The sequence below is a fragment of the Anser cygnoides genome, chromosome 9 (genome assembly GCF_040182565.1).
Source record: "Anser cygnoides isolate HZ-2024a breed goose chromosome 9, Taihu_goose_T2T_genome, whole genome shotgun sequence".
NCBI classification, from domain to species: Eukaryota; Metazoa; Chordata; class Aves; order Anseriformes; family Anatidae; genus Anser; species Anser cygnoides.
The window spans coordinates 22,295,319-22,319,799 of NC_089881.1; the positions used below are offsets into that span (position 1 = coordinate 22,295,319).

Genomic DNA, 24,481 nt, shown 5'->3' on the forward strand with positions numbered 1-24,481 from the left:
CTTTAGGGACATGGCTTCGTGGGTGATATTGGTGGTAGTGGGATGGTTGGAGGTCTTCTCCAACCTTAATGGTTCTGTGATTCCATGATTCCTTTGCCTTACTGTAATTAGATGTAGTTCCATTGCCCTTCCTGGGCTGCAGTTCCTGCAGTCAGGCTTCCCTGTAGTAGGGAGAGCCTGCAGGTAGTGTTGTTTTGTCTCTGCAGGCTGGATGCCAGCCAGGCAGACTGAACTGATAAAAGCTTCCACCTAGGACTGCCGCTGGGCAGCAGCTTTGCTTGAGAGCAAATCAGATATGTGGTAGAACAAGATTCCTGTTTGAGTAAATGCATTTGTTGCCACTGCTCTGTTACGCTCTCCTTTTACTTAAAAATGGCGTGCTTGTGTTTTTATCCAAGAGTACTTTATTTTAAATCCAAGTTAAATGAATTTAAGCTGTTAGCCCCAAGAATGCATGAACTCTAAAACTAGTAAACCTAGTTCAGATATATAAATGGTATTTTGATTAACTTGCTGTATGTAGTTCTTTCTTAAATGACAAATGAAAATCACCACTGAACTTGGTGTTACTTCTTCCTGTCTCTTAAACTAAAAACACTTCCATCATTATAACTGTGTGACAATTCTGACATATAAATAACACAACATATGCATATAAAGGTAGTTAAAATTTGTTTAATGCTTTGGATACAAGCTGCTTAAAAGTTTGGGAATCACTCAGATTGTTTCCTTTTCCATCCATTCTGCTTATACCTGTAGGAGCACAGATCTTGTCAAGTCTAAAACAACAAAATGACCCAAGTATGACAGAGGTTTGCTCAAAGGTTTTCACTAATGCAATCTTCTGCATATCTAAATGTGCCTGATTTAAAAAAAAAAAAAAACACAACACTAGTGTGAAGTACATGTAACAAAATAATCTGTAAACGCGTGTGCACACAGGCAAAAGACCTGTAAAATGGAAGTCAAAAGAAAAAGATAGGAAAGTAATTTCAACAGTGTACTTAAAAAGCAGTGACGTGTATTACCACAGTGGTAGTGTAGAAACAGAGAGGTGTATGGATACACTTTATCAATCTGAAATGACCAAGGTGGTAGTGGTAGCTACTGTGTTGTTGTTTGTTTTAATATTTAGAAGATAAATTAGCTGGGCTTTGTTGGTCCAAAAATTGGTTAGTATCATCAGAGGACTTAGATCTCCTTGTCAATCAACTTCTGTGTAGTAGAACAAACGTACCTGCTCAGTGGACTTACCTCTGTCTCTGCTCCCTCAACCTGCTTGCCTGCTAGAGCCAGTGTTTAGGACCTGAGCAAATTTTCTTCACCCTCCTGACCAGGAGTTCCCCCACGTTCTCTTCACAGAACAGCTTAGCAGATGTAATACCCAAAAAGTGAGTGCAGAGCAGGAGAACGGAAATTTATTTACCTTTCTGGCCTGCATATGGACATCTTAACCTGTGACCATCCCGGTTAGCACAAATTTGGTCTCTGGTCACCCTGTGAGAAGCCTAGCCTAGACAGCTGCTTGTGTTTTAGCTGTTGTTGCAGAGGAAGAAGAGAACAACAAAAACAGAGGTTGAAGGTACAAAGAATGTAACTGTTTGAGAGGGACTTGCATACTATCAGAATTGAAACTTTTTAAAGTAGTAGATGAGCTGTAATACTGGCTTGCATTAGCAAACATTGTTTTTCTGCATGTTGCTTCTTTGGAGCATTGCAGGTTGCACTGTGATACTCTAAAGCAACTATTCTTAGTGCTGACACTGGAGAATTTCTTGCCAGAAAGACCACTACAAGATTCAGATTTAGGTATCACTTTTCCCTGTATCTGTCTTTCCCTTGTCCCGTACATGAAGTTCAAGCTAACTTTGTTGCCTGAAAGTTGTCTTAAATTTGTTAAATCTTGTTAAACTGCTGTGATAACAGGTAATCAAATCTAGCAAGTCAATTTCAACTCTACCAACAGCAGTGTTTTATTTTTAGTAGATATGATAAGATAGCAATGCTGTTGTACACAAAAAATTAACAGCATAATGGCATCATGTTCAAAAATGCTAGCGTGTTTTTTTGAAATGTTTTTCTCCATGTGAACCCTTATTTAACAACAGGAGCACTCTGCATTATTGATGAGATCAATAAGAATAGCTCATAAGAAAGGGCTACAGTGTCATTCTTACTGACTTTTGTATAAACAGATTCCTGCAAGCTATAACTACTTATACCAAAAAAAAAAAATAGGTATTGTTTAAAGAGGTCTATGCCAAAGACACTGCTTTCCTTTCTCTGAAACCCCAACCCTGAAATTCTTAGAAGACATCACCTTGCGCTCTTTTGAATGAGAGAATTCACATAGGCTAGAAATTCTTGCCATGCTGTTTTAGTACTACAAGCATAATCCTGTTCTGTTAGCAAATTTTTGCAGCTGCCAGAACTCAGAGCACCTTTCAGAAAGGCAGCATTTTAGTCTCACTTTGAAAGGAAGGAAAATGACTAAGCCAGCAGGTTAGTGGTATAGGGCAGGTCGATTAAGTCCTACTTCATACTCTAGCCACTATACCACCTCCTGTAAAATTAAACAATTGAGTAAAAATAAATTAAGATACAAATTCTGATAAATAACTCCACTGAATATCTACTTGAGCAGATAAAGTACACCTTCAAAGCACTCAGGAAAAAAAATAATAATCCCCCATCCCTCAAAACAAGTGTGGGGGAGAAAAAAGTACTAATGTAAGAGTGACCACATGAGATCGCATTTAGAATAAAGTTCTTGTTTAATTGGGTTTGAACAGATCCAAAATATTTTCTATCAGAAAAATTGGGTGGTTTTGCTGCCAAGAAAATGCACTAATCCTTGCTGTGTTGGTGTGCTGTGCCTAGGGCAACCCTACGTCTTTCTGACAGGGTGCTTTAGTGGTGGTTATGTTAGACTGCTTCCCTCCGCCTCTTGTTTCCCCTTGCAGTTATAAATAGCACGCACAAGGTGAGGGAAAAATACAAAACAAGTTTATTAAAGTCTAACATAAAACACTTCAGGCTGAGTATGTACAACTCCCTTCCCTTCCCAGGTGATTATAAAATTGAGAGTTGAGCTATATACAAATAACAGAGGAAGAAAGGTATATACATGAAAGATACTTTAAAAATAATTTAACCAAAAATCAGTCATTAGTCTTTATCTTAATTCTGCAAGGCTTATTGATAGCCTCTCCAAGATCACAGCCCTGAAGTCCTTGACATGGGACTTGTCCATACTCAAAAATTTTCTTGAAATACATGATTTTAGGGAAGTTGTCATGCTTTGTGCCCACATACAGACACAAATTCAGAAGTAAGTGCCATACAAGGAGTTATTCTAACAAATATTTTGAAACAGCCAATTCAGAAACTTATTGATGTAGATAATCTATTTAGGCAAAACTTGCACTGACTTTAGTGCAAAACTGACTGAAACAGTACTGAAACAATGGTGTTGCTGAGATAAATCATGTCATTCTCTCTAAATTACTGTTAATGGAATTATTAATATATCCTCTTTCATTTTGCAAGTAGGTTTTAAGAATGAGAATTCTCCCTAAAAAACAATTCCATGCTTTCTTCTATTAATCCCTTAAAGAAATTACCAATACTGTTATAAACCTTGTGCCTCCAAAATGAACGTGGAATCCTTAAGCCTATGATTTAATGTGCAGCTGATTTCCATGCATCTATCAGCAAAAGGTACAGTGCAGACCTGCTTCTTCAGGCCCTACAGCACTCAGCATGAACATTCCTACAAATTTAATATATATATTTAATATCTATATATATTTAAAATCTATATTCTAGTAAATGAATACAGTTAATAGAGATCATACCTCAGCAGCTGAGATATCTTCACGAGAGATGAGGATAGGAATCGAGACTCTCAGATGAGGACTGAAGAGTGCAGGTCACTAAATTATTGCTCCAAGACAAAACTACAAGCCTGTGTGTTCTACTAAGAAAGGTTAAAATTGTTGTCTTGTAAAAAATAATGATTATCTTCTTGTCTATAAAGAAAACTAAATGACTAATAAAGAAAGCGTTACTCTTTTTAAATATCTAAACAAATCCTGTATAAATCTAAGTACTGTTCTTTAAAAAAGTCTGAAAATCTAAGAATACGGTATTAAGCTATAATTTTAGAAATATAAAAACAGTCCAAACAAACATTATTATGGAATGCATTTTCTATGTAGGAATGTGTGTTTTTTTTTTTTTCCTAGCGCTATTTCTCTCTTGCTGTCTTTTATCCTGGATATATTAATCTTCACATGCTTTTCTTCAGAAAACAGCAGTGTATCATTAGTTTATCTTCCCAAGTTGGTTAAACATTAAATGTATCAGTTGTACGTCTTTGTTCTTTTTTTCAGCACTCATGATTAAGCCTAGGTCTATCCCAAGACTTCTGATCTATTTTCAGAAAGAGAAAGTAAAGCCTTAGGACAAGCTACACGGCTCACTTTTGTTAACGCAGGGTCAAGATCTTTGCCATTTGTCAGTGCCAGCTAGCTAAGGAATCCCTCAGCTACTACATCAACAACAGAAACCTGAAAAAAAAAAAAAGGGGGAGAGGCAATGCCAAACAAGAAAATCTGAGCACTTCATCTATTGTCCTTTGTCAGCAGTATGAAGGACAGCAGCTGCCCATAAATGTTGTGCTATGAATAAGCAAAGAAAATAAAGGCGAGGAAGATAGAGCGGTAATTAGCTTTGGGGGACAGGGAGAGGTGCCTGCATTAGGAATGTTCCTGGGGAACTCCACACTGTCCGTGGTAGATTTTTTATCAAATTAGTCATGATTAAAACCTAAAATATGATCAAGAAGCGGTTTTAAACATGCAGCCTACAAAGATGATCAACACAAAGAAGTAAAAGGTCTGTTACCTCACAAGCACAAACATGTGGAAATTAAAAGAAAACGATAGTCATGCTCAGGAGTCAAGGGACCATTTGCAGAATATTTAAATGAAGTCCTCCAAGAATTTTTTCACAAGGCTTTTTAATTAAGGTGCAGATTACTTATTACTCCATGTAGAACAGAATTAGTTAAGAGGTATCTCCTATGCCCTTCGATTTATCAGTGTCTGGACACAAGGCATCAGTGGGAATAAAATGCTAGCACCAAGTAAATAACCAACAAATAATATCTTTAAACGTCTTGTTGGTACAGCATTACGATTGTTTCTCACTATTTGATGATTACTTAGATAATGCTTACATTATGCTAATGGCACAAACTGGCAAAACGGAGCATAAAAGTACGCCTACTGTCAAGTAGTCTTTAACTAACGACCCTACCAGGACACTATGGATGGTGCTTTTTTTAAAATTTAAGTTGCTAGTAGTAAAACATACCTTTACAAGGGTCTTGCTAGATACCAACTGTGTGCAGTTACACTGGACAAGCAACGTGAGAGGTAAAGCAATACATAAATACTTCAATTAAAACAAATCAGTCACACTCTAATAAACCCATGCCTGAAAGAAAATTAATCTGCTCTGTTGTATTCTTCTTAATGCCCCCTCAGGTAGCATTCATTCAGTATTTTCACAGTGAAGGGCAGTGTTTGTTTCTTCTTTTGTACAGTAGCACAACAAGTACTACTGTCACAGAAATGATAATTATGAAGCTATGGTTCACGCCTCACAATTAAGTCAACGTCTTTGTCTCCGTTACAACATGCACGTTCCAGCACTTCTTTTTAGCAAATGCTGCTGTTTGTGCCAAACCCAGGATGTTTCAGAGATGTGAAAAACAAATCTGAGACAAGATACAACAACGCTAGATTCATTTAAATAAAAAAAAAAGAGTGACTTGTTGGAAAGAATACGCAGCAGTATCTATGCCATTGCAGCCCTCTGACTTGCCATGCTGAAGAACCTCCCTTACTTGCCTTGTCAGGGGCGTAACACCAAGCTCGCTTTCCCTCTGGTCAGACTGAACCGAAGACAGGCTGCTTCTGGCCGGCAGCAGTAATGCTTTGACAGGACCTCGCCACAGCGCTGCCCTGCCTTCCGTCACTGGTGGTACACTGTATCACCTCCGAATGCAGACGCACAAGCTTGTTAGCAGTCAAATTCTGATTTTTCCCTTTAGAACTCTGGATTGATAGTCCTAAACTATCAAATATGGCTTAAAATGTTCTCAAATCACAGAATAGTTTGAGGCGAGAGGGGACCTCTGGAGGCCCTCTGGTCCTACCCCCACGCCCAAGCCAGGACACCCAGAGCAGGTTGCCCAGGACCTTGTCCGGGCGGCTGTTAAAGGTCTCCCAGGAGGGAGCCTCCACAGCCTTCTCCTGCAACCTGCTCCAGTGCTCAGATGACACTGTCACACGTCAGATCAGCAGGAACACAGAAAATGATCTCCAAAAAATGCATTAACATACTTAACAGAGAATTCTTAAGGCAGGTGTTGCTGAAAAGGAATTGTCTCCTGGAAATCAGTGTTAATTGCAAATAGAAATTTGATTGTAGATTAGCACAATTCAACCAAAGGAAAAAAAAAAAAAAAGGAAAGACAGCACTGTACAATGGAAATGCCTTACAAGGATTTTTACACAGAGAAAAAAAAAGAACAAGTCCAATTCAAAAAGTGTGACTACTTGATTATGTTCATCTTTACCAAACGTATGCAGGTTCACTGCTGGATTACCTTGTGGCTCTGTTGTGCGCTGTCAGTATAACTGCTGCAAGAAAATAAACTGAGGTTCTGAATATCCAGTCACAGCGGATCTTAGCAATGTCTCTGAGGAAGGAGACTGACTGCCCGTCACAGGAAGCAGCATCTGATGGTCTTCAGTCCCAATGGGAAGGGGAAGCGGTAAAGACATCTCAGAGGGTTTCACATCTATGGACTCTGATAAAGGACTTTTCTGACTCTGAATGGATTCTTGCTCATTGAAAGAATTCTCGAGTGTATTAGAATCAGGGGGAGTTTCGGATCCTGCGAAAAGAAAAAAAAAAAGTTTTTCCAAACATGTATTTTATTTTCCCAGCAATTAATGTAAGGGAAAATTTTGCAAATGATGCAAGAATTGCTGCTAGCAAGAACCAAGCAAGACTTGTTCTCAGAAAACACGGACCAACTGCTACTAGAAATCTTGCTACAGATAGCACAACTCAACAAGAAAGAAAGACAGTGCAAGTGTCTTTGCATGGAAGAATTAAAACGAACAAATCCTACCTGAAAAATTAAAGTGCTTGAATGATTATTTAGATCTTACCAAGACATTCAAATTCCCTACAGCTTATCTTGTTGAGGACATTGTATGAACCATCCTCATGTGTGTCTCATACCTTCCCTCTTAACTTTCACTACAGGCACCATCTCTGTTGGAAACCATCTGAAGAAATGTTCAAAAGCTCCTACACAAATTCTGCAGCTTCCCTTTCAACTGACTGCCCAAACAAGCACGTGGCATATCAAAGACTGCCCGGGCAGTTGCGCTGTCAGTACCTTCAATGTGCTGTGAAGCCAAAACAAGCTGTAAACACAGTGTGAAAACTGAGAATCACATCCTCTGCTTCCTGTGACGTGACAAACAGACATGATGAATTCTAACTTGATCTCTACTTCGCATGGTACAGAAGATAACAAACCCTTAACATAGTGAACAAAGGAGCTTTGGAGAAAATACAGTTATGAAGGTTTCCTTGAGGTTTCCCCCACCCCGAAAACCTAAGAACCACAGCCACACGCTGCCCAGCCCTCTCTCTCCTCCCTCACCGCTGCTCTCACTGCACACTTGCTTCCACCCCCTTCTGGCTGCATTAGCACCTTCCTAAACGGGGCTTCAGGAGACTTTGACCTTCAAAGCTGCCTCCGCGTGTGACTCTTGTTTTCTCAGCCTCTCCCTAGCCAGACCAGACGTGCACAGACACCGATTATTCCCCTTTCCATACGACAGAGACAAGGGAATTAAGGCAAATACACTTAAGGATGGACAGATAATGAGGTACGTGGAGCCAGTGTTGAAAGAGACCGGTTCCGTTCTCTGAACACCTCCTGAGTTTTGTACCATAACCAAGTAATATGTCACATTTCTTCCTAATCAAAATCTGGTACGCAGAGCAGGATTTGAATGTATTTGAAAAGTCTTTTTAGGGCAGTATTTGCAGCAGAGAACATTTTGCCGGCTGTCTGGTACCGTGTTATGGCTAATCCAGCTCAGACCTGGATTAACATTGACTATGCTGTTGCATTAAAAATATTGGATCCTTCTAGAAGTAAAGTAATTCTTGTAACCAGTATGCCTTCTTCATTCGAATTATTACCCTAATAGGGACATATTCCAAAAACAGATTCAGAAGAAAGTAAAAGTTACCTATGACTCACAGACCATGCCTTAGTGTGGAAATCTCTCACAGTTTACTAGGACAAGAAAGTAAATATTCACGTACAAAAATTCTCATCAGCAGCTATCCACTTCTCTGTTGGTCAAGATGTGCTTGCTACGGCAATGCAAACTGCTTGAAAATTTGTCTTGAATCTCCTTTAAAGCCTATCCTTTGGGCTTTAAAAGGTTTGGGTACCTCTAAAGCAGATGCTTTTAGCACTAAGGAGAGCTACCATGCAAAAATCTTCTAAATTTAGAAAATTTTCTGAAATAAAAGTTTTCTAAATTCAGGCCAGTTTGAGCAAAAAAAAAAGTTATTTGACATGGGGGAAGACAAAACAGTTTGCACAAGGAACTCACCTGTGTGAACCTTCGTTTTGTGCTTCTTAAGATTTTTTATATCTGTGTAAGAATTTCCACACATTTCACAGATAAATGGTCTTTCACCTGAAAAAAAAAATGGGTTTGGCAGTTAGAATAATCTTGATATTGAAAGAAGACAGTTATAGATGCAGGATAATGGATTTTAAAGTTATATTTTAAAACACAGTTTGTAACTGTAAGGTATTTTGTCTGTCTGTATTTAGAATAAAATTGTTTCCAGAACAGTAGATTAAAACAAAGCAAAAAGCCTCTGTGTTTGAAGTAGAACCATGATCATACATCAACACCTACACTGTTACACACCGAAATTAGTCTGAAAAAAGCAAATAAAAAAATTCATAGATATTTTCTTTACGTTATTTTCACAAAGATACATAAATTAAGAAACTCTGCTACTTTCAAGTACAGCACAATGTGGTATATTTTAAAGGCAAAAAGGTAAAAGTACAATATTATTTATTGTTCAGGAAGCAGCCTGTCTGGAAACTGACCTGTATGGGACCGAAAATGTTTATTGAGCTCTCCAGAGGAAATAAAACTCTTTCCACAAATGCCACAGATATATGGCTTCTCTCCTAAAGGAGACACAAGGAGTTTATTTCAATACATAAACCATAATACACATAAAGAACAAGTTAAAATAAAACAGAGGTGATGTCCAATGGGAGAAAGGGCTCCCTAAAGTGGAGTCAAAGGGAAAAAACATGAAAAAGAAGCTGGATGAAAACACCAGAGGACACTCCCAGGTCATCCCAGGGCAGAGATTTCCTCCGTCTCCCCTTACCTGTATGTTTTCGGGAATGGGTGATGAGAGAACTCGAGACAGCAAAGGCTTTTCCGCAGGTGTCACACACGTAGGGCTTCTCCCCTGTGTGGCGACGCACGTGGTAGGTGAGCGTGCTCGCCTGGGCGAACCGCTGACCACAGCGGTCGCACACGTAGGGCTTCTCGCCGCTGTGCTTCCTGCGAAAGAACAGACAGCGGTGATCTGCTGGCAGGAAGGGAAGCAGCGCCCACGGTTAGGTGACTTTCCTCAACTCCCCTCTGCCTTCTCCAAAGCTCCTTGTGTTAGCGTTCTGTGAGCTACAAAACTCATCAACTGGGAGCTGATTCTGAGCTAGCAGTTTCTCAATGAGTAAAAGTCACTGTCTGTTGGCGTGGGGAATTTGTGCATCAGTGATCTCACGGCAGCTGAATCAAACTATGGGCCCCGCGCACGTAACATTCACTGTGAGAACTCAGCAAGTGTTGCATTACAGCGCACTGAAAGATAAAACGACGGTTCCGAACAAGGGAACATGATTTGAGCTCCTGCCAAAAAACGCAACAGCCCCGTGCCGGTTGCTGTGCGCAGGGAGACCGGTTCTGTTTCACTTCCTGTCGAGGACTGCTTTTGTCTCCAGGCACTTCAAAGAGTTTAAAACAAATAACCGTCACTGCCATAAGGATACCAGTTCGTATGCTGTAACATTCATAAACTGCTCCCTCCCTAACGAGGGAGGGCACAGATGTACGCATTCTGTTCTTGCGGTGTGAGACAGGACCCAAGACAAAAGGAGTAAGAAATGAGCAATTGTGGGAACGCGTAAGTCTTGCTCACAGCACAGAAAATGATTCTGTTTAAATAAACGTGGATAAACATCTGCAGGATCTCACTTCTCCCTACCTGGCGTGAATCTTCAGGTTGCTCGAAGTGGCGAACTGCAGGTTGCACACGTCGCACTTGTACGGCTTCTCTTCGCCGTGGTGCATCCGGCTGTGGAACACTAACTGGCACTTCTGGGCAAAGCCTTTGTCGCACAGCTCACATTTGTATGGCTTCTCCCCTGGTAAAAAAACAAACCCCTTGTACTCTCTGGATTTACGTAAGCAAGCTTTCCAATCCATTACCTGGCCAAGGCTCAAGTGTCTGTTCTAGTAGGCCTTACAAATAACATCTCGTGGCATCCGGTGTTCAGCCCGCTGAGGTGGAACGTGCCAGCAGCACAGCACACAGCAGGCCACTTTTAACGTATTACAATTTGAAAATAAAAGGGAACAGTTCATATTTTTAATAATGCCATTTCCCCCCCGTTATTTTCAGAAAGCTATTACTACTTTTTCCAGATGATTCAAGATTCGGAGTGTTTGAGATGAACAGCCAGTAAATCACCTCCTCTTTCCTGCCTCTCAAACAACAAGAGGTGTCCAGTGCTCTCTCTGGTGCTCGCTGACTTCTCGCTAGCATCTGCTGCGGAACGCTACAGGTACCTCTCCGACTGCCCGTGGTTTCTCCGTGGTCAGTACGGTCTCATCAATGGACTGCGCAATGCCACGGTCTCAGATGCCAGCGTGAGAGCGCCTCTGCGTATTGCGGGGACAGCACACAGCCAAACTAGGGACTTGGCGATTCCTAAGCACAACGTGTACTTAAAAACGTCAGAAATAAAAGCACTCGGCAGCTAACCTGCCGGCTAGGAGCAGCAAACTGTCCCTGAATTCTGCTCACAAGCTTCACCTTGCGTACGAATCTTTAGTGAGTCAGTGGCTGATGGTATTTGAAATCCTCTCCCTTGGTCACTGAACGGGAATGGTGTTCTCCTGCAGCTGTACCTCAGAACCTCCTACTGGAGGCTTTGCATCCTACTCCTCTTCTGCATCTTCGCAGCTTCCTGGAAAGAGCTCCACTGCTGACCTCTGCTCACAGTTTTCCAAAGGGAAAAAGAGCAAAAGTAACTATTTTAAAAAAAATCTTTTTCACTGTTACTTCAGAATTCTGAATGTCAGCCACAAAAAGAAGAAAACCGTGCGACCCGAGTCCCTCTGCTGCTCACTGAGTTTAGCAGAGCAGCAAAGGTGAGAGCAGAACAGCTACCCTGGATCGAATCGAAGACGGAACTAATCCAGTATCAAGTCTTCCTTGTCTAGGGAAGGAAGTAAGGAAAGACAAAGAAGACTTGTGCTTCTCCCCATTGTCTTCCCAGGCTCTAGTAACTTGCTGTTCGTAATCTTTCCAGGTTGGATGTGTTGTCTTAAAGTGTTCATAAATGGTTTTTCTTTGATGCTTTCTCCAGTAGCTCTTGCTACAACACAAACTTCTAGTAAAGTTATTGAATGAAGAGAACGTCACACAGTTCAGCTATACATTTTACTAAGTAAAATCACAAATGCTGTAATTGAGCCACCTCCACTATCTTTTTTTGAAGATTCCCCCCATGCAAGAAGCTACCTACTTGAAACAAGAATGTATTTCTTTTTCCACCATTGTTATCAAACCTATATTAGGACTTCACGTTAAAAAAAAAAAAAAAATCAACAGAAATTCTGGTACGGAGTACCGTGAGCCTTTCACACTCTACTGGCGGTGGTTTCTGGCACTGCCCTCCATTTAACGTCTCTGCAGAGTTAAAGGGCAGCCAGCCCTTCGGAATCTTTCCAGAGACCAAGGTGCTCTGACAAGTAAAGTCCCCTCCAGCTATTTAACGCTGAAACTATGATTTTGTACCGAAAAAACATAGAAACAGTTCATGCTACCAGGATACAGACGCTATCCCCACAGTACCAAGAGCAGACAAAATTTCCAGAGGAACAACTCAGAACACAAAGATCTTTCTAGTCCCGCACTCGCGTGCTGCTCTCGCAGATCTCCACAGCCCGCGAAGACAAACCACCAGCTTACCTGTGTGAGTTCTTACATGGGTTTTCAGCTGGTTGCACTGCGTGAACGCCTTCCCACACAGCTGGCACACGTAGGGTTTCACTCCTTTGTGTATCCTCATGTGCCGGCGGAGGCTGCTGGCTTCCGAGAAGACTTTTCCACACGTGTTGCACACCGGTTTAGCTTTGGAGTACTTCTGGTCAAGTTCCTCTCCTGAACTCTCCAGCTGGTAAGTGTTCTTTTCGTTGGCTATATTGGACATGCAGTGCTCCTTCAGCGCACAGTTCTGCTGAGACTTCCCCCGTTTTTGTTTTGCTGCAATAGTCTGAACTAAAATATCTTGCGCTGCCAGCGTTTCGCTTTCCACCACAGCTGCCAACTGGAGTTCGGAGTTATCGCTGCCTTGGGCAGCCTGCTCTGTTATCTGCGTGGCCAGCTTATTTGCGTCTAAAAACATTTCAATCGATGCGTTCTCAGTCACATCATTCTGGTACTGTATTGATTTACTCTGTACGCTTTTGGGGGAGCTGAAATTCTTCTTTCGCTTTTTGGTTTGAGCGGATTTCTTTTCTAAAGCTGATTTCTTTGCCTGTGGTTGAACCAACTCTGCAGGAGGAGCGTCTGCTTTCTCCCGATTGTTGTAATCTCGGAGAGTCAGAAGGCAAGTCTGCTGATTCATTTCAATGTTTCCAGTGATGCTAGATGTCTCTGTAGAAGAGGGATTAGCAATAAAAGCAAAGTCTTCCATCTTTATCTTGCATTTAGTCACCACTTCTTCTACTTTGAGATAGTCGGCAGCCTGGTGAATTTCTTTGACATTCCAGCTGCAAGGAAACAAGATTTAGGTGACAATACTCTGGACGAAGCAGTAATTTGTTCCGTACCAACTGTATTAATACAGACAGCGGAACTACAGAGAAGTTACACTGTTAGAGGAAATAATTCAGAGGACAATACACAGCAAGACCTAATCTCGTGCCCATAAGACACTGATAGGACAGTTATTCTCCAGCTGACAGCCTGTGCCTAGGGGAGCCTGTAGCTCCACACAACTGAAAATTTTATTTTCGTTTACTTGCCTCTTGTAGAATTCTAAGTCTGATCGTAAGGTGGTGAGACCGGGCTTTGGTTTGTCTGTCCAAAGCGCTCAGAAATCATAACACAAAGGGATAAAACACTGGAGAATAAAATGCTACAATTATTGCCCTTTCTGCCAAAAATTGTAAGTAGTTCACAAGCAGCGCATTCACCCCAGCAATTCTGCGAAGCAGCTATTAACCTTGTTTTATAAGATGACTTGCACACAGTCTTTACTCTGTATGAGCCACGCACAGACTATGCCACCACCAAAGCAGTCCTCATTTAAGCTACTACCCACTATTTTTCAGATCCTGTAGCATAGGCCTTGACGGTTTAGAAAAAATAAATCATCCAAAAATGGTGGCAACAGGTGCCAGTAACAATCTGTGGATTTCTGGCAGTTTAACTACAGATTAATGCTAAACAACAACATTCTGCCTGTCTATTTCACAGCAAGCGTAACTAAATCATCAGACAACAGGCAGCTAGCCAAAATCATTCTCTGTCCATGCGTACAACAGGCTCGGTAGCTTGTACGACACTAGCACTGAGCTCTAGGTAAATCCTCCGGGGTTCACACGTGCCCCCGCTGTCACAGAAGACAACGGGGGCTGCAGCAGGGATACATCACAGGCTGACAGGTACCCGCCAGCAGAGCTCCAGGCGTCTGCACAAACAGCTCTCCCTGGGTAAGAACAGCACGTTCACTCACAGCCCACTTCTTTCAGAGATCCCAGCCGCTCAGAACGAACCCAGAAAGTTGCAAAGCCTAACGCACTAACTATAAGGCACTGCTGCGGGAGTTGCTCTATTAGTGTTAAAACTTGTAGCTAAGTTACAGACAGAAACAACACCGAAACAACACCCTGCATCCAGGCTTCTAAAATTCTCAAGTCTGAATTTGCAGAGATCAGCAGCAACAAAGTTTTTTCGGACCCATTTGACACCAGACATTGCAACAGGAGTTACACTTCTGGGCTACCTGCTTCTGAGCAGTCACAGCTGAGTGAGCCACACCTCCTTCTTTTCCCTGAGAGAGCAGCACTACAAAAAACCCTCACTGCACACAAAGTAACACAACATGCACAAAAACACCCCCATAAGGGGGAAAATGCTTATAGTTTCTGTGTGTTGACTGGAAAAAGGGCTCCTACAATCCCACTTCAGGAAGAATCGAGTTATCCCTCCCTCTCCCAGTAACCACACAAGATTTTTAATCCTTCCTGATCCTGACAGAAAGACTCAAGAGCCCGAAACTATCAGCAAAACATCTGACAACGTATTTGTGCTTTGGAACTCACATGCCGAGTGCTATCCTGGAGCATGCAAACAGATGATCTTCAGCGGTTTGCATGCATCACATCCACTACTACGTTCCTCCCAAATGCGTTACAAAGTACAAAAAATCCAGTACTGCCTCAATACAGTTTGTTTCCCTATTTTCTTTCCCACTTGAATAGCACGTGTTACCTGTCAAGGTTTAAGTTTCCCGTGTAAATAAACTCCAGGAGTTTTTGGAATCCATCAGCCTTCACTTGAGTCTGATCCAAAACGACGTTGTTGTCAGAGGCGTCCCTGTAGAAGGCCCCGAAGTACTCGCTGAAGGAAGCCAGCACATTTCTGTGCGCCTTGAACTGGAACTCGCCGATGACGACGGTGCAGTCACAAAGGAAGCCGGCTTCTCGCTGCTTGTTCAGCCTCTCCAGCAGGTGCTCGCAGTGATGGGAGTACTGCATCCTGGCAGCGGCCTGCGGCCTCCGTTCCCTCCTGGGAAAGCGAAGGAACCCAGTCACACGCCGGATTTTATTTCTTTTTTTCCCCTCCCTCAAAACAAAGTTAATAATGACAAATACCCCAGCGCTGAACCCGCCCCCCCCCCCTCCCCGTGGCCGGCTGGGCACCGGGACCTCCCTCACGGGGCTCAGCGGCCCGGTTCCCTCCTCAGGGCTGCGGGGAGGGAGCGGGGGAGCTCCCGGCCGCCGGGGCTGGACCCGGGGCTCACCGAGGGACAACGGGGGGCGGCGGCAGAGCCGCCTCGGGGCACGGGGAGCGGCCGGGCCGCAGCCTCCCGGGGCCGGGACCCTCCGCGGTCCTTCCCCGGTCCCCACCGGGCCCCTCAGGGCCGGGCCGGGCCCGCCCCAGCCGCCCTCGGACGCCCCCCCCTCGGTCCCGGCCCTGAGGCGGGCGGCGGCGCCTCGCGCACCTGCGGCGGGACGAGCGGGAGGAAGCGGCGGCTCCTCCGCCTCAGGCCGCCATGTTGTGCCGCCGCCGCTTCCCGCACGCCACTTCCGGTGCTCCCGGGACCGCCGGGGCTCGGGGAGGGGCGGGGAGGACCCGCGGGGGGAGCGGGGACTCGGCGGGCACCGCCCGGAGGGGAACGGGGCGGGGCGGGCCGCGGAACGACCGCCGGGACGGCCGGGGAGGCGCGGACTACAACTCCCGTGATGCAGCGCGGCGTGGCAGCGCTGGGGTCTACGGTGTTAGGGAGCTGTGCATGCTGGGGGATGTAGTCCCGCTGGAACTGAAGGCTCTAACGTCCCGCCGCGTTGGTGCTTCCAGTTCAAAGTAATTCGGGGCACCGGTTCCGCAGCGCCGGCGGACCTCCGTTACTTTCCAGCGTCACATCAAAGAAAGAAAAGAAAAAAAAAAAAAAGAAAATGCGAGCCACCCGCCGGTGTTTCCGCCCGGTTTCGAACCGGGGACCTTTCGCGTGTTAGGCGAACGTGATAACCACTACACTACGGAAACTCCGCTTGTACGGAGGCTCTCCAGCGATCCCCTCATGGCACCTACCTCACTGCAGGCTGGGGACCTACCCCCACAGAATCCCAAAATCATCTAGGTTGGAAAGAGCTCCAAGATCACTTGTTCCAACCACCCCCCTACCAGCAATGTCACCCACTGAACCATGTCCCCAAGCACAACGTCCAACCTTGTCTTGAACGTCCCCAGGGATGGTGACGCCACCACCTCCCTGGGCAACCCATCCCAACGCCTGGCTGCTCTTCCTGAGAGGAAATATCTCCTCATTTCCAACCTGAACCTCCCCTGGCTCAACGTGAGGCCGTTCCCTCAAGGCCCAGCACTTTCCTTCCTTCCTCTGCACCCCCAGAGCTCCCCGCTCACCCCCGAGCCCCTCAGCCGAGGGCAGGCCCCACAGCACAGCTCCTCCGTGCTGCTGCCCGCTGCCCCTTCTGCCACAGGTGGCCGTGGCATGGCTGGGGGGCTGCGGAAATAAATAAGCTGTTTGTATTCCTAACGGCAGTGCCGCGGGTTTGTGGTGCCTTTCTTTATAACGCTTTTCATGTGAGAAAAGGCCCCGTGTAGTCTGGTATGGTTTCAGGCAAAAGCAGGTAACCGCTTGGAGCACGCAGGCTGACAGAGCATCCTTTCCTTCTCTCCTTCAGGCAGCGAATCGGGGAGACAGACTGCCACCACCTCACTGCAGAAGAGCTGGATCTGCCACCTATTGGGCTTTTATTTGAACCACGTCGACAGTCTTCGTTGCTGACTGAGAAAGAGCGCTACCACCAAAAATCACAGCACTCACGTGACAGAGAAACTTGGAGATCTCGATTTTCAAAATAATCCAATTCATTTTCAATATATTTAAACCTGCATACGTAAGTAAATAGAACGCCACACCTTGGGTTAATATTTCACACTAAAGTGTCATTTGAAACCGCTTTTCCTTACAGTGCCAAATCTACCTCCTGGGGTGGTTTTAGGCGCAGATTCCAGCCCCTGAGCCCAGCCCCAGCCCCGATCCCCAAATTCTAAACCCCAAACCCGAGCCCCCAGGTGTCCGCCCCTAGACCCCAGCTCCCACCCCCTGTTTCCCAGCCCCTGACTCCACCTCCTGAACCCTTGGACCCCAGCCAGCAGGTGCCGGCCCCGAGCCCCGAGCCCCAAACCCCAGCCCCCAGCCCCCAGGTCTCTGCCCCTACACCCCATCTCCCGACCCCCAGCCCCAGCACTAGACCCCAAACCCCCCAACCACCAGGTCTCTGCCCCCGAGACCCCAGCTCCCGGTTCCTAACCCCCGACCCCAGGTCCCGGTCCCAAACCCCAAGCCCGGACCCCATGAGGGGAGGGGAGGGGCGGGGGCGGGGAGGGAGGGGGGGGGGGTGAGACCCCATCCCAGCGCGCGCCGCGGAGCACGTGGTGCAGCCGGCGGGCGGTTAACCCTAGCCTTCCAAACTCCCGCCGCTCTCCTCGCCCCGCCCCCTGGCCCCCTCTCGCCCAATGGCGGCGGAGGAGGGTGCCGCCTCGTCCAATGGGGGCGCGGCTGCCCGCCGTATAAAAGCCGCACGCGGGGGGCTGCGGGCGGGCCGCGTGGCTGGTGGGAGGCCCGAGCGGATCTAACCCTAATGGCGGCCGCTGCGCTCCCTGCGCCCGCCCGCTGTTTTGGTCGCTGGCTTTCAGCGGGCGAGGGGAGCCGCCAGGGAAGGGAACGGGGGGAGGGAGGAGGCGGGAGGCTGTGAGGGGGGCGGCGGCGGTGGCGGGACCGGCGAGGGGGTGTGGAGGGGCAGGGAGGATGGGAGGGAGCGGGGCGGGTGGTCTGCGGTGGCACCGAAATGGAAAAATAAAGGAAATAAAGAAACAACAACAACACAAAAAAACCCAACAAACAAAAAACGTCAGCGAGGGCTCGACTCCTGCTCGTCCGGTCTGGGGTTCCCGGCTGCCGGGGGCCCCCCGCCGAGCCCCCCGCTGCCCCGCCACCCTCAGGCCGCGGTCGGCCGGCCTCGCCTGCCCCTGCCGCCGCGAAGAGCTCGCCTCTGTCAGCCCGGGCTGTGGCACGGGGGGCACAGGACCGGGGGGTCCCCAGCCCCCAGCTGCCGGGATCGCCCCAGCAGAACAAAAAGGGAACGGCGGCGGCTTTCCTGCAACCCCTCCGCCGTGGGGTGCACAGCCGGCCACGCTCCAACACCACTGGGGGCTCTGAGGCGACCCCCGGGCGGGCAGGGGTCGGGCAGGGCCCTGAGGGGACGGGGGACAGACGGAGGGACACCGCGGGGTCCCCTCTCTCCGTCCCTGACTAGGAAACGGGCAGCGGGAGGCTTGTTGTACGGCTGATCTCGTCACGGAGGGCCTGGCAATGATGTGGACTTGATGCGGACTTGCGGGACTTGATGGGGCCTTGAGGAACGTGCGAGCATCCAAGGACGGGCAGCTGGCGAAAAATATTTGGCGAAGGTGTGGAGAAGCGAATGACGACGGATCCGCAGGAAAAAGCGTCCAGGCTTGTCTGGAGCCGCCTCCCCTCCAGGCCAAGGATGCTGCCCAGCAGCGCGTGAAGCTGCCACGCACCGAGCTGCACCGTGGTGCGAAGAGCTGGTCTTGCCGTGCTCGTCCTGACCGACAGGCTCTGTGCGTAGCTCCAAGGCCCAAATCACCGCCTGAGGAAGGTTTTCTCCAGCCGGGACCAACCTCTTACAGAAAACTCGCCAGAAATACAAAGCCACGTGCACGTCACGCGTGATGGGAGCCAAGCATGCGCCGCTCGCCACAGATCGCACCTCAGCGGGGCAGAGACATGGCCCTAGAAACTTGGGTGGAACGCGGCTCGATGCTCGTGTTTTATCACCCGTCCGACGCTTTCCTGTGCGTTTGACCAGTGCCATCTTGTGGTCTTTTCTTCTTTCTTTGCACAGAGGATTGGTGAACTTGGGCACTCAATTTTTGTGAAACTGTTGGAAAGAAACCTATTGCCCGAATGAGTGGAAATGCGAGAGTCCCGTATCATCTGCTTGAAGATGTGTAGCTCCTTCCTGTTAGCAGGAACTGAACCTCTCTCAACAAACCTGACCTGGCTGCGCCGCGGTTTGGTAACATGCCTTCTAGTTTCAAAGTAACACGTTTTCAGTGTTTTATAGCTTGTTTCTGAGCAACAGATTTCACTTGGAAAGAGATACTTCATCAGACTTGTAATTGCAAAGCCAAGATACTTCACGTGCTTAATGCTTGTTTTTTCAAATGAAGTTTTCCTTGCTATACAAGTACTGGGACAAAACATTGTTTCATGGAATGTGTCTCTCGTGGCATTCACCATTTTTTTTTTGTGTGTGTGTGTGTATTTTTTTTTTCCATGTTGCTTCTGAAAGTGGTGATAAGCTTAAACTACAGCTTTGTGTATGCATGAAGAAGTGAAGGTATGTTCAGCTTATTCATGTACCAGAGAATAAACATTTAGAAATGGAGAACTTGGTCTACTTTTATTTCTGCCTGTTTATTGTAGCAGGGAAGACTTTGCACAAACATAGCTGAATCTGCTGTTCCTGAAGGGTATTCGGCAGCCTCCTTCCTGTGCCTAATGATCACCGAAACAGCCCAGAAAGGGGAGACAGCAGCTTTTTAAGAATTGTAACAGAAATTCTCAGCATTTTTTTTTTCCCAGAGTAGTTTAAAGCCATTTGCAAGTGACACCTACCATTGCATATCAAAGGAATTGCAGCTGATGGCTCTCCTCTGAGGGGAAGGGGAGAAGCAGCTCCGGTGAGAGTCAGCAGCCTGGGAAGCAGGTCGGCATCAATCGCTTGGCGTTAGGCGGATTTTCTTCCCTGCAGAGCATGAGTGCTCTTGTTAATATACCCGCTTGGTGTCGGGTTTTGTTTGTTTTTGTTTTAAATGTATTCGCTAGTTTGAAGCTCGCGTGCACCGAGGAGTTTATCGCCACTAGCTGCGGGGCACAAAGTAATACAGAGGGGTGACGACATTTGGGAGGAGTACGTGTGCTCAAGGAAATTATCAACGCACCTTTCTGAGGTTCGTTCTCCAGGCTGCCATCCAGATGACTTGGGAACTAGGGTTGAGTGTCCTGGCTGATTTATTATCAAGTGTCAGCTGCCTGGAAATTAATGCAAAGAAGTTAGGAGGTCCTCTAAAGATTGTTTAGGTGCTGAACTTTGAAGGACGCCTTGCTCACATCTGCTTAAGACAGATGTTTTCACTGTTCGAGATCAGTCGCATGACACCTGGTTTGGGTGCATGGAAAGTGCTTTGGCCAAAGGTGATGCAGCAACTTCTGTCATGCTAGCGTTAAGAAATGGCCTCACCATTCCCTAGTAAAAAGTCTGTTCCCATTGCACGGCCATATTTCTGGTGTGGCATGCTTTTTCTTAATATCCTAGAGTTTTTTTTGTTTTAAATTTGGCTTTTTATCCCTTTGAGACTGAGGGATTTTTTTTTCCTTTCTGTTGAGAATGTTAAAAAGAAAAAAACAAACAGCACCATGTGGGTTAAATCCCTTAGGAGGCTTTCTCCGTGGGATCCGGGGGTTAGCAGCAGGTGTGACATTGCAGCACTTGTGCAAAGAGCCCTCTTCTGAGGGTGTTTCAGGAGCGGATAGATTTGGGGACGTTGGGCGGGTGAGCTTACCTCCCCCATGGGAGTGGGTTATTCTGCCTGCGGCACTCGGTGGCATGTAGGGTCCTGAGCTGTGCTCCAAGCCTGGGTCTCCCTTGGGCTCTGCCTGCAGCAAACCCCCAGCAGCGGTGCCCTCCTGGCATCACAGCAACGCTTTTCCACTCCGAAGAACTCACTGTGTATGAAATCAGCAGTATTTCATCTCACGCTGCTTTCACTAAGCTGTTTCCAATTTGCATTTTAGCTTTCTTGCGTTAATTTAGAGCCGTTCATGATTGGGATGTACGTGATTTGCCAGTACACAACAAACCAAAATAAGAAAGGTCCAAATCTGTTCAAGAGGTTCATCTGCGAAGATACGTGAATTTCAGTAAATTGGTATAGATTCACATCCCGGCTTGTCTTTGTGTGCAAACTCCAAATACACTTTACTGCGTTCTTCAAATAAACAACAGAAAAGCCGGGTTTCTTTTCAATTATTGAAAACTCTGCTAAGTATTTCCAAAAGCCGTGGACAAGGATGCCAGGACGTGCAGGCATTGTAGGAGCAGTGCAAGTGCAGTTAACATTGAACTGCAGCACTCAGTCTAACAAAACAGTTCAAGCTGACCTTGCTTATGAGACAACAAAAAGTGTCTTAAGAAGAAATAATAATTATCAAAGAGTAAAGAATGGTTTAATTCAAAGGCTGTTTAACCTCTGACAGGTCTGGCAAACATTAATAGAACATACCCGAATGCTGTTGGGAGCTCGCCTCAACAAGGGGCACGTTCAAAAGGTGCTGGGTGTCGTATCTAAGGGCATTTATCAGCAGAAAGAATGGCAAAAAGAATGCATCTCAGCCATGTTTCAGAAACCTAATGGCAACGTGAAGTCATGCAATCTAATCTTTGCACGTGTTAAAAATCCGGACTAAAGGCTGTTTAAGCACATAATGAATTTCTTGTGCTTTCCTTTACACTGCTCGCATTCAGCTTGACGTAGCAGAGCTGCGAGTTGTTTTATCCAAAAGCTGCCTGGAGAAAACAATCCCGTGCAATGCTGTACCTATGACAGAGGCACCTCAGAGAACTCTGCGGGTGTTATCTGGGTTTGGCCCTGTGCAGGGTGGCTTTGACCCGCTTGTTGGGTCAGACCAGGTCTGTCTGCAAGCAGGAGCTCAGTGGTACCTGGCCCTTGCACTGGGAAGGTGGGGGCGACTTTTGCCTTCTGCAGTTGTCGTTCTCAGCTCACACAGGCACGACAGTAGCTTGGGTCTAACGGTACCTTAAAATTAAGGTTTATTCGGTAATCTTTTACTTTGTGTGATTCGACTCCAGCCACAGACCTTGGGGGAATTTTACAAACTGATCCGTTCAAAAAGAACAGTTGTTGAAGTCTGGATTTATGCATAGTTCCCAGGTATGCCAGACGTAAAGTGAGTGATTTAGGAGTAAGAGACTCCTTTTCTGCCTCTCCTTGTTCAGTTGAATCTTGTAGTTCAGTTTTCGATGGAGTAAGCTGCTCTGCTACGGCTTGATCATCTGTTTTCTACATTTTGGCTGTGCTCTGAAGGCGGGCAGTCAGATAGGCTCCTGCTGCTGATGGTTTTTCCAACAGTAGATGGCAATAGCTGTTCATCTGTAAAACATGGGAGCAGAGCTCAATGCGTTGCAGAATGTATGTGTAAGCAGGATCAGGCTTGGCTACGGATTTTAAGGGAAACTCTTTGTAAAAACATTATTTTTTCAAGTACAGGTAAACTGCCATTAAATAAAAACCTTTGCAATTTAAATATTTTTTTTTTTTATAGAATCCACTTCAAAGTAAAAATTCTGAAAGATGTTATTTAAGCTTCGTAGCAATGCACTGTAATGAATTGTCATCCCTATGTAAGAAGGCATTAAAAATGCATTTTTAATGTACATTTTAGCAAAGCTCAGGTCATTAAGGCATGCTGTTTAAAAATTGTTTTATTTTTTTTTAATTTAAATTAAAAAAAAAACAATTGTTTTAAAAAACAATTTTTTATTACTTTTCAAGATTGCTCAAATCAGTACTAATTTTCATTCTATGTTTGGCCTAAAACTAATTAAAACATATCTTTCCTCAAATTAAATATATTTTTTTTCCTGTTCATAAGCTTTAAACCTTGACAAATTAGTTTGAAACCTTAAAATCCATTGAAAATATACTCAGAGATTAACATTTGCAGTTGTTCAATTTCATTTTTTCCTCTACAAAGGCACTGCATAATTTGACACTGGAGGTGCAAATGTTAGCCTTTCTAGTTTGTCAGTTTGTTGCCCTCCCCATGTCTCACTCCTTTAAACAGATTTGCAGTTGGCTTTTGTGAGGTGTATACTTTGTTTTCCAAACACAAATGTGGGAGGTGTGGGAGGGAGGAAGGTAACCGTCTATAACAAAGTTGTAACCAAGTCACAAGACTTTGGGGAATTTCACAGCTGCAAACCAAAGTTCTGGTGCGTTATCATCGCGTTCTGTTTTGCCATGATAACAAGTTTAAAGGCAGCACTTCTCTGTATTTTGTTGGAAAGATAATCAGACTCGTACATTAATGATGGAATATTGGCGGCTATGATAATTCGGGAGCAAACATTTGAGAGCAGAGATTAGTATTCCAATACATTTTTTTTTTTATTATTATTATTATTGTTTTTCTTGCATTGTTGTTATGTGAATCATGCATTTGGATGCTTCGCTGTGCTCTGAGGGGGACAAAATAGGGCAGAAAGGGCAAAAACCAACTGAAATGAAGGGGGTTTGGTCCCAATCTGCTGCAGACTCCTGATGTGCCCTGCTGAGCTCTTCTGCTTGGTGGATCCTCCACCTGCGAAGAGGTGGTGGTGACACCAGCCTCCTCCTCCGAGGTCTGTGCGTGAGAAGTGCTGCCCAGCGCTGTCCCCGCTGCTGTCCCCTGCCAGGCCAGGATATTCCCGTGTAAAGCCTGTGCTGCAGACTTCCAGGACCAGGAATATTTACCCAGCCAGCACACTTAAACCTTTTCTCTCCGTTTCAGCCTCTGAGCCTCCTAAAGCGAGGAATTCCATCACTTCTTTCATCACTCTAATATTCCTTTAAACAACTGTATCATGGGATCTATTGTACTTAGCTACACCACGTCTACCGTACAGTCCATGTTTTTCATCACAGGAAGCAGCTTGAACTGCTTATAACACATGGAGTATACATTTGTCTTGTTGCAGAACAGCTTTATATCGTTCAGCTGGCTTTACAGCCTCTTATGTGTCTAAAGATAAGTATGTTTGAGTATAATCCTGAAGTTTTTATCTTCTGCATCATCAGCCTGCACTTTAGTTACCACTTGGTATTATGCTTCTCCGAGCAGCTTTGAACAAGCCTAGCCTGACAATTAAGGGAGTGAACTGGCAAAACTCTGCTAATTTCTCTCCCTTTCCTTTCACTCTTATCTCGTTCCCCAAGGTACACGTCTTTATCTACCTGTTTCCAAGAAGGTGTTCAATTAATAACTCAGAGGAGTCAGAGCTGATAGGATCTTTTCATGGATTAATTTAACTCTTCCTTTTACAGGGAGTGCCAGAAAATCACCGTTTTCATGCTTTCTCTGTTTATTCTGGCCAATTTTTATTTTTAATTTTTATTTTCTTATAGTGTTGAAGTTGCATGC

The 24,481-nt window shown here is 45.5% G+C and overlaps 1 protein-coding gene and 1 non-coding gene across 2 annotated transcripts; both read right to left on the reverse strand.

The window, feature by feature from the left end:
• Positions 1-655: 655 nt before the first annotated feature.
• MYNN (myoneurin) lies at positions 656-15,813 on the reverse strand. Its single transcript, XM_048059432.2, has 8 exons — positions 15,668-15,813; positions 14,935-15,231; positions 12,406-13,208; positions 10,414-10,573; positions 9,532-9,710; positions 9,239-9,322; positions 8,724-8,810; positions 656-6,970 (listed from the first exon to the last, which is right to left on the reverse strand). Exons 2-8 carry the CDS (start codon positions 15,198-15,200, stop codon positions 6,702-6,704), a joined length of 1,848 nt encoding a protein of 615 aa, XP_047915389.1. The 5' UTR covers positions 15,201-15,231; positions 15,668-15,813; the 3' UTR covers positions 656-6,701.
• A 326-nt stretch (positions 15,814-16,139) lies between these two features.
• On the reverse strand, positions 16,140-16,212 carry TRNAV-AAC (transfer RNA valine (anticodon AAC)). The gene has a single exon. It is a non-coding gene; the product is annotated as a tRNA-Val (tRNA).
• Between the last annotated feature and the right edge of the window lie 8,269 nt (positions 16,213-24,481).

Coding starts and splice junctions, on each gene's coding strand:
- MYNN (XM_048059432.2), bottom strand. CDS start 15,200: ATGCAGTACTCCCATCACTGCGAGCACCTGCTGGAGAGGCTGAACAAG. Junction 10,574..12,405: donor CCATGTAAGAACTCACACAG/GTAAGCTGGTGG, acceptor TTTTTTTACCAG/GGGAGAAGCCATACAAATGT. Junction 9,711..10,413: donor AACCTGAAGATTCACGCCAG/GTAGGGAGAAGT, acceptor GTTCTTTCGCAG/GAAGCACAGCGGCGAGAAGC.